At 38.3% G+C, this 18,818-nt stretch overlaps 1 protein-coding gene across 1 annotated transcript in view; it reads left to right on the forward strand.

The window, feature by feature from the left end:
- DNAJC13 (DnaJ heat shock protein family (Hsp40) member C13) overlaps positions 1–17,767 on the forward strand; it is a 151,421-nt gene extending 133,654 nt beyond the window's left edge. Inside the window, exons 49-56 of the mRNA XM_077130133.1 lie at positions 4,571–4,740; positions 4,913–4,955; positions 5,299–5,472; positions 7,035–7,214; positions 7,523–7,663; positions 9,333–9,476; positions 11,282–11,381; positions 16,903–17,767. Coding sequence (XP_076986248.1) covers positions 4,571–4,740; positions 4,913–4,955; positions 5,299–5,472; positions 7,035–7,214; positions 7,523–7,663; positions 9,333–9,476; positions 11,282–11,381; positions 16,903–17,009 — 1,059 coding nt within the window. The 3' untranslated portion in view covers positions 17,010–17,767. The remainder of the gene's footprint in view (positions 1–4,570; positions 4,741–4,912; positions 4,956–5,298; positions 5,473–7,034; positions 7,215–7,522; positions 7,664–9,332; positions 9,477–11,281; positions 11,382–16,902) is intronic.
- The last annotated feature ends 1,051 nt before the right edge of the window (positions 17,768–18,818 follow it).

Genomic DNA, 18,818 nt, shown 5'->3' on the forward strand with positions numbered 1-18,818 from the left:
GCTGTACTCATTTATTAGCTCTAGTAGTTTTGTTGTGGATTTTTCCGGGTTTTCGACGTATAGTATCATATCGTCTGCAAACAGTGATAGTTTTACTTCTTCCTTTCCAATTTTGATGCCTTGTATTTCGTTTTCTTGTCTAATTGCTCTGGCTAGAACCTCCAACACGTTGTTCAATAATAGTGGTGATAATGGACATCCTTGTCTTGTTCCTGATCTTAGGGGGAAAGTTTTCAATTTTTCCCCATTGAGGATGATATTAGCTGTGGGTTTTTCATATATTCCCTCTATCATTTTAAGGAATTTCCCTTGTATTCCTATCTTTTGAAGTGTTTTCAACAGGAAAGGATGTTGAATCTTGTCAGATGCCTTCTCTGCATCAATTGAGATGATCATGTGATTTTTCTGCTTTGATTTGTTGATATGGTGTATTACATTAATTGATTTTCTTATGTTGAACCATCCTTGCATACCTGGGATGAATCCTACTTGGTCATGATGTATAATTCTTTTAATGTGTTGTTGGATTCGATTTGCTAGAATTTTGTTGAGGATTTTTGCATCTATATTCATTAGAGAGGTTGGTCTGTAGTTTTCTTTTTTTGTAATATCTTTGCCTGGTTTTGGTATGAGGGTGATGTTGGCTTCATAGAATGAATTAGGTAGCTTTCCCTCCACTTCGATTTTTTTGAAGAGTTTGAGGAGAGTTGGTACTAATTCTTTCTGGAATTTTTGATAGAATTCACATGTGAAGCCATCTGGTCCTGGACTTTTCTTTTTAGGAAGCTTTTGAATGACTGATTCAATTTCTTTACTTGTGATTGGTTTGTTGAGGTCATCTATTTCTTCTTGAGTCAAGGTTGGTTGTTCATGTCTTTCCAGGAACCCGTCCATTTCATCTAAATTGTTGTATTTATTAGCGTAAAGTTGTTCATAGTATCCTGTTATTGCCTCCTTAATTTCTGTGAGGTCAGTGGTTATGTCTCCTCTTCCATTTCTGATCTTATTTATTTGCATCCTCTCTCTTCTTCTTTTTGTCAATCTTGCTAAGGGCCCATCAATCTTATTGATTTTCTCATAGAACCAACTTCTGGTCTTATTGATTTTCTCTATTGTTTTCATGTTTTCAATTTCATTTATTTCTGCTCTAATCTTTGTTATTTCTTTCCTTTTGCTTGCTTTGGAGTTAGTTTGCTGTTCTTTCTTCAGTTCTTCCAAGTGGACAGTTAATTCCTGAATTTTTGCCTTTTCTTCTTTTCTGATATATGCATTTAGGGCAATAAATTTCCCTCTTAGCACTGCCTTTGCTGCGTCCCATAGGTTTTGATATGTTGTGTTTTCATTTTCATTCGCCTCGAGGTATTTACTAATTTCTCTTGCAATTTCTTCTTTGACCCATTCTTTGTTTAAGAGTGTGTTGTTGAGCCTTAACATTTGATTGATCAACAATCAAATGTTGTTGATTTCCAACTTCATTCCTTTATGATCCGAGAAAGTGTTGTGTATGATTTCAATCTTTTTAAATTTGTTAAGACTTGCTTTGTGACCCAGCATATGGTCTATCTTTGAGAATGATCTGTGAGCACTTGAGAAAAAGGTGTATCCTGCTGTTGTGGGATGTAATGTCCTATAAAAATGTCTGCTAAGTCTAGCTCATTTATAGTAATATTCAGATTCTCTATTTCTTTATTGATCCTCTGTCTAGATGTTCTGTCCATTGATGAGAGTGGTGAATTGAAGTCTCCAACTATTATGGTATATGTGTCTATTTCCCTTTTCAGTGTTTGCAGTGTATTCCTCACGTATTTTGGGGCATTCTGGTTCGGTGCATAAATATTTATGATTGTTATGTCTTCTTGTTTAATTGTTCCTTTTATTAGTAGATAGTGTCCTTCTTTGTCTCTTTTAACTGTTTTACATTTGAAGTCTAATTTGTTGGATATTAGTATAGCTACTCCTGCTCTTTTCTGGTTGTTATTTGCATGAAACATCTTTTCCCAACCTTTCACTTTCAACCTATGTTTATCTTTGGGTCTAAGATGTGTTTCCTGTAGACAGCATATAGAAGGATCCTGTTTCCTGTTTTTTAATCCATTCTGCCAGTCTATGTCTTTTGATTGGGGAATTCAGTCCATTAACATTTAATGTTATTACTTTTGGATAATATTTTCCTCTACCATTTTGCCTTTTGTATTATATATATCATATCTGATTTTCCTTCTTTCTACACTCTTCTCCATACCTCTCTCTTCTGTCTTTTCGTATCTGAGTCTAGTGTTCCCTTTAGTATTTCTTGCAGAGTTGGTCTCTTGGTCACAAATTCTCTCAGTGACTTTTTGTCTGAGAATGTTTTAATTTCTTCCTCATTTTTGAAGGACAATTTTGCTGGATATAGAAGTCTTGGTTGGCAGTTTTTCTCTTTTAGTAATTTAAATATATCATCCCACTGTCTTCTAGCTTCCATGGTTTCTGCTGAGAAATCTACACATAGTCTTATTGGGTTTCCCTTGTATGTGATGGATTGTTTTTCTCTTGCTGCTTTCAAGATCCTCTCTTTCTCTTTGACCTCTGACATTCTAACTAGTAAGTGTCTTGGAGAACGCCTATTTGGGTCTATTCTCTTTGGGGTGCGCTGCACTTCTTGGATCTGTAATTTTAGGTCTTTCATAAGAGTTGGGAAATTTTCAGTGATAATTTCTTCCATTAGTTTTTCTCCTCCTTTTCCCTTCTCTTCTCCTTCTGGGACACCCACAACACGTATATTTGTGCGCTTCATATTGTCCTTCAGTTCCCTGATCCCCTGTTCAAATTTTTCCATTCTTTTCCCTATAGTTTCTGTTTCTTTTTGGAATTCAGATGTTCCATCCTCCAAATCACTAATTCTATCTTCTGTCTCTTTAAATCTATCATTGTAGGTATCCATTGTTTTTTCCATCTTTTCTACTTTGTCCTTCACTCCCATAAGTTCTGTGATTTGTTTTTTCAGTTTTTCTATTTCTTCTTTTTGTTCAGCCCATGTCTTCTTCATGTCCTCCTCAATTTATCGATTTGGTTTTTGAAGTGGTTTTCCATTTCTGTTCGTATATTCAGCATTAGTTGTCTCAGCTCCTGTATCTCATTTGAACTATTGGTTTGTTCCTTTGACTGGGCCATATCTTCAATTTTCTGAGCGTGATCCGTTATCTTCTGCTGGCGTCTGGGCATTTAATCAGAATTCCCTGGGTGTGAGACCCAGCAGGTTGAAAGATTTTTCTGTAAAATCTCTGGGCTCTGTTTTTCTTATCCTGCCCAGTAGGTGGCGCTCGTGGTGCTCATCTGTCTGCGGGTCCCACCAGTAAAAGATGCTGTGGCTCCTTTAACTGGAAAACTCGCTGTAGGGGGGGATCGCCAGCCGAAGCGGCTTGGCGGAGTGCCAATCCGAATCTCCCAGCCAGCCCAGGGATCCGCGCGCGGGGAGTGTCACCAGCCTCCGCGGCTTGGGGGAGAGCCTGTCCAAATTTCCCAGCCAGCCCGGGGCGCCAAGCGTGGTGGGGGGGCACCAGCCTCCGTGGCTTGGGGGAGCGCCTGTCCAAATTTCCCAGCCGGCCCGGGGCGCCAAGCATGGTGGGGGGGCGCCAGCCACCGCGGCTTGGGGGAGTGCCTATCCACCGTTCCCAGCCAGACCGGGAAGCCACGTGTTTGGAAGGGACCCCGGTCGCCCTTCTCCGCGGCTTGGGAATCTCTGATCCAATTCTCCCTGCTGGTCCGGGGGGCCATGTGTGGTGGGGTGGCACCAGCCGCCGCGGCTTGAGGGGCCCGCCTGTCCAATTCTCCCAGCCGGCCCGGGAAGGAGGGAGGGAGGGACTCCGGCCGCCTGCCGTCCTGGCCCGGGGAAGCCCGCGCCCCTCGGCGATCTCACCGGAGTGGTTTCTCCCAGCCATCCAGCTGCTCCAGAATGGGGTACGCTGTCCTCTTGGTCTCTGTCATGGCTCCGGGAGCTGCCCTGTATCGCCTCTACCTCCCTAGCAGCTGTTCTGGAGGAGGAACTAAAACCCGCGCATCTTACTAAGCCACCATCTTCTCACCTCCTTCAGTTTTAAAAGCTGCTTTTTAAATCCTTTTTTGGAAAAAGATAAAATATAAAACAGTACAGTAAAATAAATGGAATAAAAATACTTGTAAGACACGAAGGTAGCATGAGAGTAATTTGCTTGCAGGAAACTCAGAGGGGCAGGCCAGCTAAGGACATCAAGGGAAATGCGAGCAGTGTATGCAGGGCCTACCCCAGCAGAGGGTGCTCTGGGGACTTATACATAGAGACACTGGGTTTTTTAAAATTTGAGGTAGAGGTTAGAAATGAAGCTAGATAAGTATGCAGGAGCAGATCATAATAAATCTTGTCAAAGTTAAGCATTTAATAAACCAAGGTTTATCTTTTCTCCCACCCCAGAACTCTTAGATACTAGTGATGGCCCTGAGTGAGCTCTAACACAAATTGCAACAATATTCTATCCTAGAAAAATGTACAGCAAACCAGATGTGGAGACGTTTCCAATAGAATTTTTCTTTTTCTCAAACCTTCTCAATATAGGTTCGAATTACATTAATGAAATTTCTGCCAAGCGTTTTCATGGATGCTATGAGAGACAACCCTGAAGCTGCTGTACATATTTTTGAAGGAACTCATGAAAATCCTGAGTTAATTTGGAATGATAGTTCCAGAGATAAAGTGTCCACAACAGTTAGAGAAATGATGTTAGAGTAAGTAAAGATACATTCAATAATTATGGCTTTAGGTAGTCATTGGGAAGGGCAGATACTTCCCACTTTGCCTTTTCACTTCTCTAAGACTTATTCTATAGGTTAATTAAAGTTTATTTTGTGACCAAAGTTTGATCTTTTTCTCTCCCTCCCTCCCTTTTTTTCCCTCAAGGCACTTTAAAAATCAGCAAGACAACCCCGATGTAAACTGGAAGGTAAAATATTACTTTAATTCAGAGGAAGGAATCTTACATTTTGCTTTATTTTATTATTTTTATTTTTTATGTAGTCGCTGCTGGGTCATTTTAATACCAACGTATAGACACTCTCATTAAGACTTTTGATATTCTAGAAAATAAAGCTTTGAACATAAAAGTAGGAGAACTTAATTTTGCAGTAAATAATTAATAGAAGTTCCCTTTGTGAACTTTATTAAGAGAAAATAATATGATTATATCAATAGCTAAGGACTAGTTTAATTTTAGAAACAATTCTGTAGTAGGGTTTGCATATCTTGCTTTAGGTGTGACTTGACTATGCTTTTTTCTCAATTTAAAGTTGCCTGAAGATTTTGCTGTCGTGTTTGGAGAAGCAGAGGGTGAACTTGCTGTTGGAGGAGTTTTCTTAAGAATCTTTATTGCTCAACCAGCTTGGGTTCTAAGAAAACCTAGAGAATTTCTTATTGCACTGTTAGAAAAATTAACTGAGCTCCTGGAGAAGAACAATCCTCATGTAAGCTTTGGTCATTAGCAAAACATTTTGAATATTTTTAGTTCAAATATATAATATATAAATATATAATAATGTTTCTATTAAGACAATATTCCTCACTGACCATGCATTAATAATTTACTACCTCTTTCAGTCCAGTGCCACATTTAAATGCAAAATATGCACATGGATCTTTTTTTTTTTTTGGCATCTGGTTCAAAAGTGAAACAGTTCAGTAAAATGGTTATTTTTGAAACAAAGTTTGAGGTATCTGTGTTGAACAATGCTATTTCTAACAATTATGGAAGTTCTAAGAGAATTATTTTCAGTGATTATGTAATTTTAAGAAAAAACTTGTGTTCAGAAAGTGCATCCTGCTAGGGTATGTTCCTCATCTTAGCTTTGTATGGATAGTAGGAATGACCCTATAGAAATTGACAGGAGAGTAATACCATAAATGTGGACCCTATGATTATATTCAAAACAGAAGGCTATCAGGAAAGCAGAAGCAAGTAAGAAAGTAGCCTTGACCTTGCTTTGGTGAGTCAGAAATCCTGGCAGTCTATCGTTTTGTTATTTGAGGCTTTAGATTGAAAGTAATTGAGAGACATATTGGAGGTTGAGTTAAAAAAGCTAGCTATACAGTGCAGTGAATGAGAACCTGAGCTTTGTTTTTAGATGTTCTGGATTCAAATTCCAGAACCATTTATAGCCCTGTAACCTTGGGCAAATACCTCATCTCTGTGCCTCATTTAGAAAATGATTGCAGCATCTGCTTCCTAAGATTGAAGTTTTAAATGAGTTTTTAAGATAGAGAATACTAAGCATAATGCCTGGCACATATTGAAGATAAGATTTATTGTTTTTAGCTGAGAAAAACTGTCTAATAACTGTGCCAAATGTTGACCTATGTCACTTCCCATAGTCGTGTTTTTTCTTTTTTCTAGGATTTTTACCACATACACTGTTTGCTTAGATAATGAAATCCTTGAAGGGCTGAAACTTAGAAAGGGGACCCACATAACATTTTCCTCCTACTTCACCCTTCTTTCTGGGCACATCCCAATTTCCATTGTCATTTAAGATGTGTTATGGATATGTCTGTTGGCTGATGATGGTATAAAAGACTTTGCAGTCTTTATAATGTGCATTATAGCAGCTAGACATGTTAAATAGTCGGATTTTAATAGAACTGGGAAAACAGTTCACTAGTTCTGCATTCTCCTGGATTTTTGGTTCTCTAATACAGACATTTCTATACCATTGTCTAAAAATTTCTAGTAATATCTTTTGGGAGATGATCTCTTAAATCTACTGTGGAAATGAGTTGTGATTCATCCAGTGAAAGGCTACTTAGATTAAGATAGGATATTTTTCAAGTCCTCTGAATTCACACATTATAGGAAATAAAGGAGGAAAACTTGTGTTCTCATAGAATTTGTAAATCAGTTTTCAAATACCAGCACTTAGAAGTAGTGGATCCTTGGTTTTAAACACCAAATAGTGGCCAAGGATATTTAGGACCTTATTGGTATTTTCTAGTTTGTTTGGGTTGTTTATTTGTGTTTTTTTACACTCCACAGGGAGAGACTCTGGAAACTCTGACTACAGCAACCGTGTGTCTCTTCAATGCACAGCCTCAACTGGCAGACCAGGTCCCACCATTGGGCCATCTTCCCAAAGTTATCCAGGCAATGAATCATAGAAACAATGCCATTCCTAAGAGTGCCATTCGGGTTATTCATGCCCTGTCTGAAAACGAGGTATCATTGAATCTATTCAGTAGCTTTTAACTCCAGGATCTATCTGTGCTTCCTCTTCTTGTCTAATGTACATTACAGTATAAATCCTCTTTCTACCTTATACCTTTCTGCTATTAACTGCCTGGTTTTTTAACCATCTTTAAACCAGTTCAAAATGATACCATTAATAGGAGGTTGGATTGGACTAGTTCATTATGAAACATGAACTGAATGTAGGTTTTTCATTTTTTACTTTGTTAGTATGGTTCTTATTGTATTATGTAAAGTGTTGCTGCTGCACAAGTAATCTTTTCTTTTTGGGCATTTAGCTGTGTGTTCGAGCCATGGCATCCTTAGAGACCATTGGCCCACTGATGAATGGGATGAAAAAGAGAGCAGATACTGTTGGTCTAGCCTGTGAAGCAATTAATCGAATGTTTCAGAAGGAGCAGAGTGAATTAGTAGCGCAAGTAAGTGACTTTTGAGATTTCAGCAGTATTTAGGAAAGCAAACATACTAGGCAAACAGATTTTCACTGATTTCAGTGAATATATTTAGAACTGATTTGGTTTTCCTAGTAGAACAGCAACTTCTGAGTTTGTACATACACAGTTTTATATTATACACACAGAGACAATGGGGGCCAGCTGCCAAAATCTGTAAAACACATTTGTAAATATCATTATATTATAAATTTTGTTTGACAGCATTTATCCAGGCTGGTTTTGTAAAATTTGTCTTTAGAAAGAAATATTCTGTTTAGTCATTCCTTTGTTTCTAAATTAATGTTTAAGAAATATGCCCATTTTTATTCTCCTTTTTGTAGAGACTAACTACCTAATGAGAATAGGACTCATTGCATCAGGGTTCAATCTGCGTCAGGGTTCCGATGTAGACAGACACTGAAGAATAGGAAACATACAATAAATTAAAAAATCATTGTGAAAGTGGTATTTAAAAAATATAACTCAATATATATATACTAGGTCATTCTTCATCTTAAAAATCCTTCAGTGGGGCAGGCCATGGTGGCTTAGCAGGCAGAGTTCTCACCTGCCATGCCGGAGACCTGGGTTCTATTCCTGGTGCCTGCCCATGCAAAAAAAAAAAAAGGTCCTTCAGTGGCTCCCCATTACCTGCCCAAAGTCAGAGTGACGTCTGATATTCTTAGCCTGAATACAAAGCCCACCTGCATCTTTATTATTTGACCCTCCTTCCTATTTTCATAGCCCCTTTGCTGATACATCTCCCCCAACTTAGGCACATTAGAGATAGTGGGTATTTATAGTACCATTCCAAGAGATATTGGCTACTTGCTCTGAGTTTCAAACTTATAATTGTTTTGGGTGTTTGGTATATTGGGAAGAGCATGAGCTGGTGCTACCTTTTGATGGCTCAGTGACCTCAGGTATGAAACTTAACCTCACTTAAGTCTAAGATTCCTCATCTGTAAAATAAAGATGCTACCTTACAGAGTTGTTAGGAGACTTGGGTGAGATAACGCAGAATAGTTATCTGAGAACATTGAATACTCACTAAATGTTAGCTACCTGTCTCTGCCCTTTGAGTTTCAGAATAGACAGTAAAAATTGTGTAATAGCAGGGTATTATTCCTCTTTTATTAGGCTGATATGAAATGAACGATGAATGCAAAAATTGATAAGAGACTATGTAAAAAACGTTAAGATATTTCAGATGTTATTGTCCATTAATTTAGTGTCATTAGAGGAGGCAGCCCAGAATAGAGACTAAAGCTCAGGTTCCAGATTTACATTTCTTGGAGCCAGATACAGATTCTAGCATTGCCAAGCTCTGGGATGGTGAACACATTTCTTTACCCTCCATGCGTTGTTTTTTCCATCTGTAATAAAAATGGTGCCTACCTCATTAGATATTGGGAAGATTAAATGAAACATTGATATATAGCCTTTAGAGCAGTTGATGGGATGGGATAAACTCTCATTAAGTAACAAGTGTCATTATCAAAATCTGTATCTAGCATTAAGAATACTGTGAAAATGGGAACCTTAGTAAATGGTTGTTCTTCTTCCAGGTATAGTCCTGGGGGTAAAATGATTTCGTTAGTGGATGGTTTCCTATTTTTCAGAATGTTTATATATGCCTTGTATCCTTTTCTAGGCCTTGAAGGTAGATTTGGTCCCTTACCTCTTAAAATTACTCGAAGGCATTGGTCTTGAAAATCTGGATAGCCCCGCAGCCACTAAGGCACAAATTGTTAAAGCTCTCAAGGCAATGACTCGAAGCCTGCAGTATGGAGAACAGGTGAGTCTGCACAGAGACAGATTTACTGATCTGCTGATTATAACATGGAAGTCACAAAACCAGGGTCTTGCAATAATCCATACATCTGCTCAGACTCCATTCCAGGTATGGTTCTGTTGGCTGTGATTGGAGTAGGTCAGAAAAACAAAGATGGACAGACAAAGCTGCATCTTAACCAGTGTAAAAGGATAGACCATATTCTCAAATACTCAGGAGAATTTTTTTCTGCATAGAAAAATGATGAAATTCTTCAGTATAGAAGAATATTCAGCATTTACTGCTGGTCAAGATTAATTTTCAGCTCTAGGAATTATTGTTGGATGGTGATAACTACATTCATTAGCCATTTCATAATACCATAGCTTTCATTTCCCTTTTTTATGAGCATTTATTAGGTATGGCCTTCCTTTGTCTCTTCTTTTGATGTAGGTATGTTAGTGGTGTGTTTCAGGTGCATATACTAACTTCAGACCTCTTCTGTAATTTAATTTTCCCCTTCAGCTTATTCTTAGTGTTGTACCTGAGGAGCTCCACATTCAGTGTTACTGGATGGCCTTGTCTACTGATGTTCTTTTATAGGTTTAAATTGACTTCAACTAAAATTTTCCTTTAGTGCATCCAGTATATTGTTTTTACAAAAGGAACATTTTTGATGCTCTAGTCCATTGTGCCAGTATCATCATTTCATCAATCTGAACAATTTAAAATGGAGCGGCAGCATGTGTTACTAGAGTCATTAATTAGTCTGTTTTGCCGATGGGTGGCCTGAACACAAGTGGGGCACCTGTGTATACCAGGTACAGGGAGCTGTCCTCCCCCCAGGCTGCCTCAGGATTCCTCTTGATAAAATTAGGAAAGTAATCCTGATGTCATCTTCCACTCCCAAGAGAAAAGGTATGAATTTCCAGAGTAGGAACTGCTGCACTTTCACAGCTGTTCACTTTCACTATGGCTTCTTTCTCAGGCTGTGACAGGTACCATCCTCTGGGCACACAAGATCCCTGTGTGTATCCCTCCTTTAGTGCTCACCACTAAAGTATCTGTTTGCTGTCTCTCTTTCTCACCTTTGTGTCCACGGTGGCTGGCACATAGAGGTGTTCAATAAATATTTTATCTGAACGCTGATATTTGAAAAATATCTTCTAGGTTGCTCTTTTCTTAAACTTTTGTATATGTCCCACAGAAACTTGTTTTTCATCATAGCCCACTATACACTCATATAATACATCATATCTGTATCCATGTATATGTTTATATTTCACAAAAAACTACCCATTTTACATGTGATATGCTGATTGTTTGTTTAATCTATTTTATTCTTTTAGGCATGCTGGCCTTACCTCTAAATCCATTTCATAAAACTCTAAGATAGAACCCATAATTTGAAAGACTGCTTTAAGTTTTAGCCTTAAATTAGCAAACTCTTCTCTTTAAACTCTTTCAGGAATAGTGCACCAGCCCATGCAACACTGTTAGCTAGCTGTTATAGTCACAAGAAAATGCTACACTGTTAGCTACACAGGAAAATACTTTGTATAGGAATCTTCCTATACAAGTCAGAATATTGTTATGTTCAAATAATAATGTCTGGCTTTAGACCTAAAGACTTCTGGTCTGGTTTGATGAGATATACCTGGCACAGTGCCTGATTTAGAGTATTTGATGAAAGTTAGGCTTCACTCTGTCTCTAGATCTTTCTTCAGCTGGTCATTTTCCCTCTTGTTTGGGAATTTTGTTTTTTTTCTTTAGTTCCATCTTCCATCATTCAGCCCTTTATATTCAAAGGGTTTGTTTTACTTCCCTAGGTGAATGAAATCCTGTCTCGTTCTTCAGTCTGGAGTGCCTTCAAAGATCAGAAACATGATTTATTCATTTCTGAGTCACAAACAGCAGGATACCTCACAGGTAAGCCACACGTAGTTGGTTACCTTGAGACAGGTGGCAGAAACCACGTGGAATTTCCTCTTGCCCTGAATAGACTTTAAAATAGCATTTAGAGTGTTTTCCTGGTCTACTTGCTGACCTTTCCTGGAGGGGCTGTGACCTCCGTTTTTTACATTTATACTTTTTCTTGGACAGAATGCACTGTTACTGTGTTGAATGTGTGCAGACTAAAACAGCATGTTCTCTTGTTGGTTTTGATCTAAAACATCTGTTTCGTTGTCAGTTTTGATTCAGTTAATTTGGGATGGTGCAGGTAGTATTTGGAGCATATCTGAATTAAAATTTCTATCTTGAACATGTAAAAAGTGGAGAAATATTTACTCTTGAATATCAATATTAGAAACATGATAGCATCATTCCATTTCTGTCCAAATTATAGATTGAAGCTCCAAATATGTAAAATCATACGTAAAACATTTTTCTTGTAAGTTTCCAATAATTACTCTGGTTCTACTAAATATTTAGGGTTTGTCATGGGGGATGGGGATCATAAATGAAAGGATGTTTTGCTGCTTAGGGATCAAAAGATGATTCATTTTTGAAGTCAAGACAGTTGTCCATGGGACATTAATTACAATATAATTTTAGAATGCTAGTTTTCAGGCTGCCATTTTTTTAAGAAGAAAGTCATACCATTTTTTTTGCTATACACTGAAGATGAAATATAGTCTCTGGGGTAGATGTTTCTAGTTTGAAATTAATCACACAGATTTGAGGTGTTTCTTGCTGTCTTCCTGAAATTATAATCTTTAGAAGGATGTCAGTACTGCATCCTCCTTTTACCAGTGATGTAAATTGAATGAAAAAAAAAAATACCCAGTTTCTCATACCAGTGTAATTTTTCAACCGTCCTTATTATTAGCATAGACTTTTATAAATCATGAAAATCTAATCTTGAATAATTAAAAATGGGTCTTGTAGAGCAAGTTTTACTTGGTTTTAATATTAGCCTGGTTGTGACACTGCTGCCTTTTCCCTCACTCTGACCACTCCATTCCTAGTATTAAAGCAGAGCCCCATGTGGGGCTTTAGTTGCCAGCCATGCGTGTATATTAAAAGCAGAGTCTCATTGGTTTTCCTTCTGGCTTTTCCATACCCTGTCCTGTGATTCTTTGGAAAGAAATGCCTAGAATAGGACTTAGTCTGTTCCATATCTCCCTTTCAAACTTGGGTTAGAGCTATAGTGTCTAAGCAGGAGTATTAGTTCCTAAAGGCAGGCCAAAAACTTTGCCTCTTTAGCTTCCTTTTCTCAAAATTCATGTACCACATTTTCATGGCATCACATTCACTATGTTGTATAAAAGGACATCATGTTGGAAAATGAGCTTTATTTTTCCTAGTTAAGAGTAACCTTATTTAAAAGTTGGCCATGAAGATTAGCAATGTGTGGACTGTGCGCATCCCATCAGGAAGGCCTCCTCCAATTCTTTTTGTTCATCATTGTATTTAGCATTCAATGACTTAAATTTGATGAAATGAAAGATTCAGGGGTGGTAGGGGCGACTCACTAACAGGCCCTTGGCCAAAAGGTCTATGTGTAGACCACAGAAGACCTGAGAAGTTCAAAAAGCTGGACTTTCCTTTGGAAATCATGTTGGTACCCACCCCCACTCAAACCCCTTACTCGCTGTAGGAAAAATGGGCAAATTGTAAAAAGGTCCTGTCTGTGCCTTTCTTTTTACTTGGCCCCAGAGTGACTTCTAATGAGGCATGGAAGAGGGCTAGGGAAGAGAAGTTGGGGTTGATAAGTTTCCTCACATCCTTGGGCTGCTAGCTCAGGGGCCAAGGTCTGTACAAAACCAGTGAAGGGGGAGATGGTATAAATCTCAACCTGGAAGGGGCTTGGAGTGTTTGTGCCCATTGGGAGAGGCTTGCTGCACCCTGCCTACAGGAAGCCTATACCGAACCACCTGGACTTGCTCTGAGCTGTGTTGGCCCGTGAATTGTCCAGTTCTTTGCACATCACTATGTAAGATGATGTTTTGTTGGGATTTGCTTGAGAACACTTTTCCATCTGCCCTACTATGTCCTTTTGAAAGGACTGTTCCACGGAGTTCAAAAGCTCTCTTTTGAAGAGATTTTAAATTTACTGCCAGTTGAAGTGATATGTGCCAAATTGGGTTGCCAAATTTTCCCTTTGTGTTTGAGCTTCTCCATTAATGTATTTTGTCTTATGTTTGATAAAAGAGGCAAATACTTTTAATAATGGTAAAATCCCAATATATGAAACTCCACTGAATGTAAACAATGTTGTGTTGAATTGGAATTTTGAAATTGAAATTAGAATTTAGCCCACCCTACCTTCGGTCTTCAGAAGATATACGTTGTACCCTCTCTAATCAACTTGCAAATGAAATAGGATGCTGTGAGAACATGCACCCCAGTGCTTTTTCTGACTAATCTCTTTGGGTGAGTTGGGCAAGTAAGAAGATTTTAAGACATGGGGAAAGGCAGAAGAAAGTAAATTACCAAAAACACATTCATTTTTTGTGTTTTCCCTGGCTGCTGAGCAATGTCATTCAGCTACATGTTCAGCATTTGGGGTAAAAATTTAAAAGTTTTAGCAGGATTACTCAGTGTGGATAAATATGAGAGTACCTCCCTCCCAAGGCTTTCTCAATTGGTGAATTGTTTTATGACAAATGTTTATTTTAAGGTGCCTCAGTGGGTTTCAACTTGTGAGGCAGAAAAGCTGTGACTGCTCACAGTATCTAGAGCCCTTGGACCTGAGCCTTATTGGGTGCTAGAGCAGCTTGGTTATGATGACTTCAGGGCCCTATAAAGTAATTTCAATAGAGAGAATCCTTAAATCACTCACCTTAGAAAATCAGAAGAGTAAGAAGGAACAACGGGAAAAGGGAGAACAAGCCAGGATGCTTTTCATCAGAGGCATGTGGCTTCCTGGGGTCATTAAAGGGAGAGGGGAAGAGCAGTTGGTAGGCTTCTCCTCAAACCAGTGCATTCCATCTCTGCTGTGTTGGTTTTTATTACTTTTTGTTTTCTATTATACCTTGCCAAGATCACAAATGGGTCACGTTAGAGAATCCTCCAGGATTTTCATCAATTTATGGTATGCCATTAACTGCTAAGGTCAGGCTTGTTTTATTTGTTTTGCCTCACAGAAAACCCCATGTCTGGCCATTTTTATCAAACCCCATTATACACCTTCACTGGTCCATCCTCATAGCTGATTCCATTTTGTGCAGTTGTTTGTCAGTTTTGCATATTTTCTTATTCCCCTGAAGTCTGACAGCCTTGTACAGTGTCGCCATATGCCCTATTTCTGCCAGCTCCTACTCTTTCTTTCCACCTTTCTCTGGAAAATATTCTCTCCCCATCCTAAGGACCAAGCAGTACCTCCTGGTCCCAAGAAAGCAGACATGTCCTCAAGAAGAGACTGTGGGAGAGAGAGCATCCATATTGCATTTGTAGAGCCTTCTAGGATCTGATTTGTCATTCCTAAAAAGGCAAAGGGTGGGCTAGAATTTGATGTCCTCTGGACAATCCTTCTTGGCCCATCATTTCATAGCTTTGATTTCACAGCTTTCTCAGTTCACAGTGCCCTCAGTGTCTCAGTAATTTTTTCACCCACACCCAGTTCCAAAGAAATACCTAATAGTTAAGTTTATCAAATTTAATGTATAGTTATGTCCAAACAACTTCAAAGTATTCATTTGCATGATGTTCAAAAACCATTGCTGTGTTGCCCCTCAAATTTAAAACATCCAGCAGTGCTCTTGTGAATTTGTCCTCGTGTGCCCCAGCACATGGTTTGAGAACAGCAGCCTTCTTTTCCATATGTAGCATTCATGGTTTGGTCTCATAGTCTAATATTTTGACGTGAACTGACTGTAGTCCACAAGCATTGACTGTAAGCCCTTGGTGTTTGGGGTTTTATTCTAAAGGGTTAGGTCTTCTGCAAGACTGACTTTATAGTTTTGTAGTAATCTCACTGCCACCTAAGGTTCAAAGAATGGTAGGTTGGTGGGAAGTGATCAACAGTGTGGCGCTTTCACTGTGAACAGCATTGTCAGAGGGGGGCACGTTGACCAGGTAGCCTTTTTTCCTGAACAGTCTGCAGAAGGCATGGCATCCTGATTTGGTGGAAGTTAGGAAGTCAGAAAGGCTTTCTTTAGACTCTCGGGCCACAGAGCCCAAGTTGATTGATGCAGAGTTCTGCATCAAGGTTTCAAACAGAAAAATGGTTTTTATAAGTAAAAGATACCAAGCACCTTGATGCTCAGGTTGGCGTCTGTTGCAGTTCATGCAGGCTGCATTGTACCTAGCTGCATTGTACCTGGCTATTCCACTATGTGCTGGGTGCACAGTGTCTAACTGAGTGGTATAAGCCACTTGACATCCTCAATGCAAGTGATTGTAAGGAGAAAGTCAAAATGAATCTCAACATCAGTCCTGCATCAGTCCCTGTTATGCCTTCGTCAAACTGTTCAACTGTTTGCACTTCCTCACAACTTCCCTCGCTGCTTATATTTCTTTTCTCCCCTCAGGTGTCTCTCCTTCCCTTCTAACTGGCAGCAGCCCCCTTCACCTCAGGAGTGGGCTTTAGATCCGTTCTGCCAGGCAGCTTGCTAACTTCTGTGTAGCTCTCTGAAGCAGGTAGAGAACTGTTTTGCTAAATGCATGCCGCTTCCACTGCCTTTCTAGTCCTAACCCAACAATGTTCCTTAGCCATTTGTCTTGATTTCTACAATTTCAGCTAAAAATATTGCTTGGTATGCACTTATGCTATAGTGTCTCATGTATGGTGCGTCTGAGATATAATTGTCTATACAATGTTTAAACAAGAGGGCTAAAACCATTATGCCTAGTACATCTTAATACATACTGACATATGGCATTTTTATGCAATAGACTATTAGAATCAGGGGAGACATATAAAATTAAAATACTAAGATACTTTTCCCCCTACTGTTATTGTTTTGACCAATGACAGGTCCAGAGCCACCTTTTTCTTTTTCAGAGAAATCAGTAGCAACTTCTACTCATTTGGTATTGTTATAATTGCACTTCTTTACACCAAATGAAAGTTGTTTAATGTTGATAGAAGTATTTATGTTGGGAGTTTCATCAAATACAACTTGGATGAGTTGATCAAGTGTTGATTTTCTTTCCTCTTGTGCCTAGTTCTTCCGATTTTACATAACTATCCTTCAGTACCTAGGACTTTTTTTTCTTTGAAAGATTGAACTCAGAAGATACCAGAATTGAAAATTTTCCTATTTCCACACCAATGTCATTGTCAAATAAATTTTGAAAAGATTTTTAGCTTTGTCATGTAGTCAAGGCAAAACCTGAAAAATGATGCTATGTGGTTGTAAGGTGCAGTTTTACATTTAGGAAATTCTAAAAGGTTGTCAGTTCCTTGTGATGGGGCACTTGGCCAGGTTCTAACATTTCTGTAAAGTTCAGTGTTCTAACATGACTCTTCTCTCTAGAATGCGTTTTCTTTTCTCTCTTGCAGGACCTGGAGTTGCAGGCTACCTTACCGCAGGGACAGCTTCGTCAGTCATGTCTAATCTTCCGCCTCCCGTAGACCATGAGGCTGGTGACCTTGGCTATCAGACGTGAAATATTCATGAAAGATCAGAAACAAGATCAGTAATGCTGAAAGGCCATTGCCGCATCCACATTCCTCCAGCTGATAGGTTGAAGCAAACTCTTACTGCCTTTCTCCCTGTTTCACGACAGTGTTATTCCTTTTTCTATAAATATATTTTTATTTAGGAAAACGTCAGTGATTCTAATTGTATCACATTTTAAGAAAGCACTCTGGATCAACCTAAGTGGGTACACACAAGAATTTTTTTCTTGATGTATGTAAGCACATTTTGTTCCTTTATATCTGTTTACAAGACTGTGAATCAAAAAGACAAACTTTCTTCCTAGTTTTTATAATGTTTTTTTGAATTAGCGTGACTGTGGGGTTGAGCTACAATCTACAGAAATTGAGCGAAGTCATTTGTCTCCAGAAAAGGGTATTTCTCTCCTGCATTGAGTCTGTGTGGTCATCGTTCTCCCTTCCTTAAACACTAGTAGGTTTCGGCCCTGCGCCCGTTCACTGGTATCCCCAATCATTAACCTCCTGGGAGCTCACAGTACACAGCGGTATGTATAACTGGCTTTACCAAATTGAATGAGGAGCTTGTGCAAAAAATTTTTAAATTTAAAAACGGATGTCAAAATGTTATGTAAGAGATTAGTGTAATTGTGAAATGTTAAATACATTATCAAATATATAAAGCTTTCTATATTGAATGTACATTATACAGATCATTCATATGTGTACATAAAATTTTAAAAATAAAGGGAATTGACTGCTTTGTTAATGAGATATTATTTGTTCCAATTTAGTTCTTCCCCTTTGAAGACCTCATATCTTTATTTCTAAGGCAGATTTAGTAGTAATAAGCAAATAATTTACCTCGTATTCACAGCTCTACTTACAGACTGCTGCATTGACATATCCAGTAATTCCTAACTCTCACTAATTCCAGCCACATTTAAATCTCCAGACACAAGTAGCATCTCATTTATTTTTCTATACATTCATCAACATGTGGTTAATGGGCCAGATAATAAAAATTTTAATGCATGTGATATTAATTCTAATATTTTTAAGTGAGAAAAATGAAAGAGCCAGAGAATATTTCAAATAATTTAGATTTCAAAACAGACTACCAGAAAATATAAACATTTGAAAAACACAAATACTTCTTAAAGAATGGGTAAATATCCAGACCCCCAAGTTGCCTTTGAAGTCAAGAGCCAAGTTTATTGTAGTTAATTTATAAGACAGCTTAATTTCCTTCAGCTTTATCATTTCTCAAATTAAATACTGATTTATATACTCTTGTATTACTCCATGTACGACTAGGGTTTAGTTTCTAGACAGTGCTTTTAGTAGAAAAAACTGTTCACTAAAGGAAATTATAACAGCCAAATTATGAGTAGGTGTTTTAGGGGAGCATAAATCAACACATATGAGTGTTTTTTTCCTTCATTTATTGTACCTTTACTAAGAGATCAAAAATATTCAGAATATTTACAGTATTTAAAGACCCATTTAAATTAAATGGGGAGTGTGCGTGGGGAGGTGCAGATTGGGGGGAACTGACCATCCCCCCTGCTCCAGCCTGCCCCAGCTCCAGTTGGAAGAGGCGGCGGCCTGAGCCAGAGAGGTGCCTTAGGACTGCCAGCTGCTGGTGAGAAGCAGTAAGTGCAAGCAGGTAGGCAGACTCCCTATCTGCCTATTTTTTTATTTCTTTTTTCCCTTTTTTTAAAGTGTTTTTCTTCTCTTTATAGTATATTTATTTATGTTTTATATTATTGATGATTTAATTTTTAATTTATTTTTTATTTTATTTATTCTATTATTTT

The sequence above is a fragment of the Tamandua tetradactyla genome, chromosome 15 (assembly GCF_023851605.1).
Source record: "Tamandua tetradactyla isolate mTamTet1 chromosome 15, mTamTet1.pri, whole genome shotgun sequence".
NCBI classification, from domain to species: domain Eukaryota; kingdom Metazoa; phylum Chordata; class Mammalia; order Pilosa; family Myrmecophagidae; genus Tamandua; species Tamandua tetradactyla.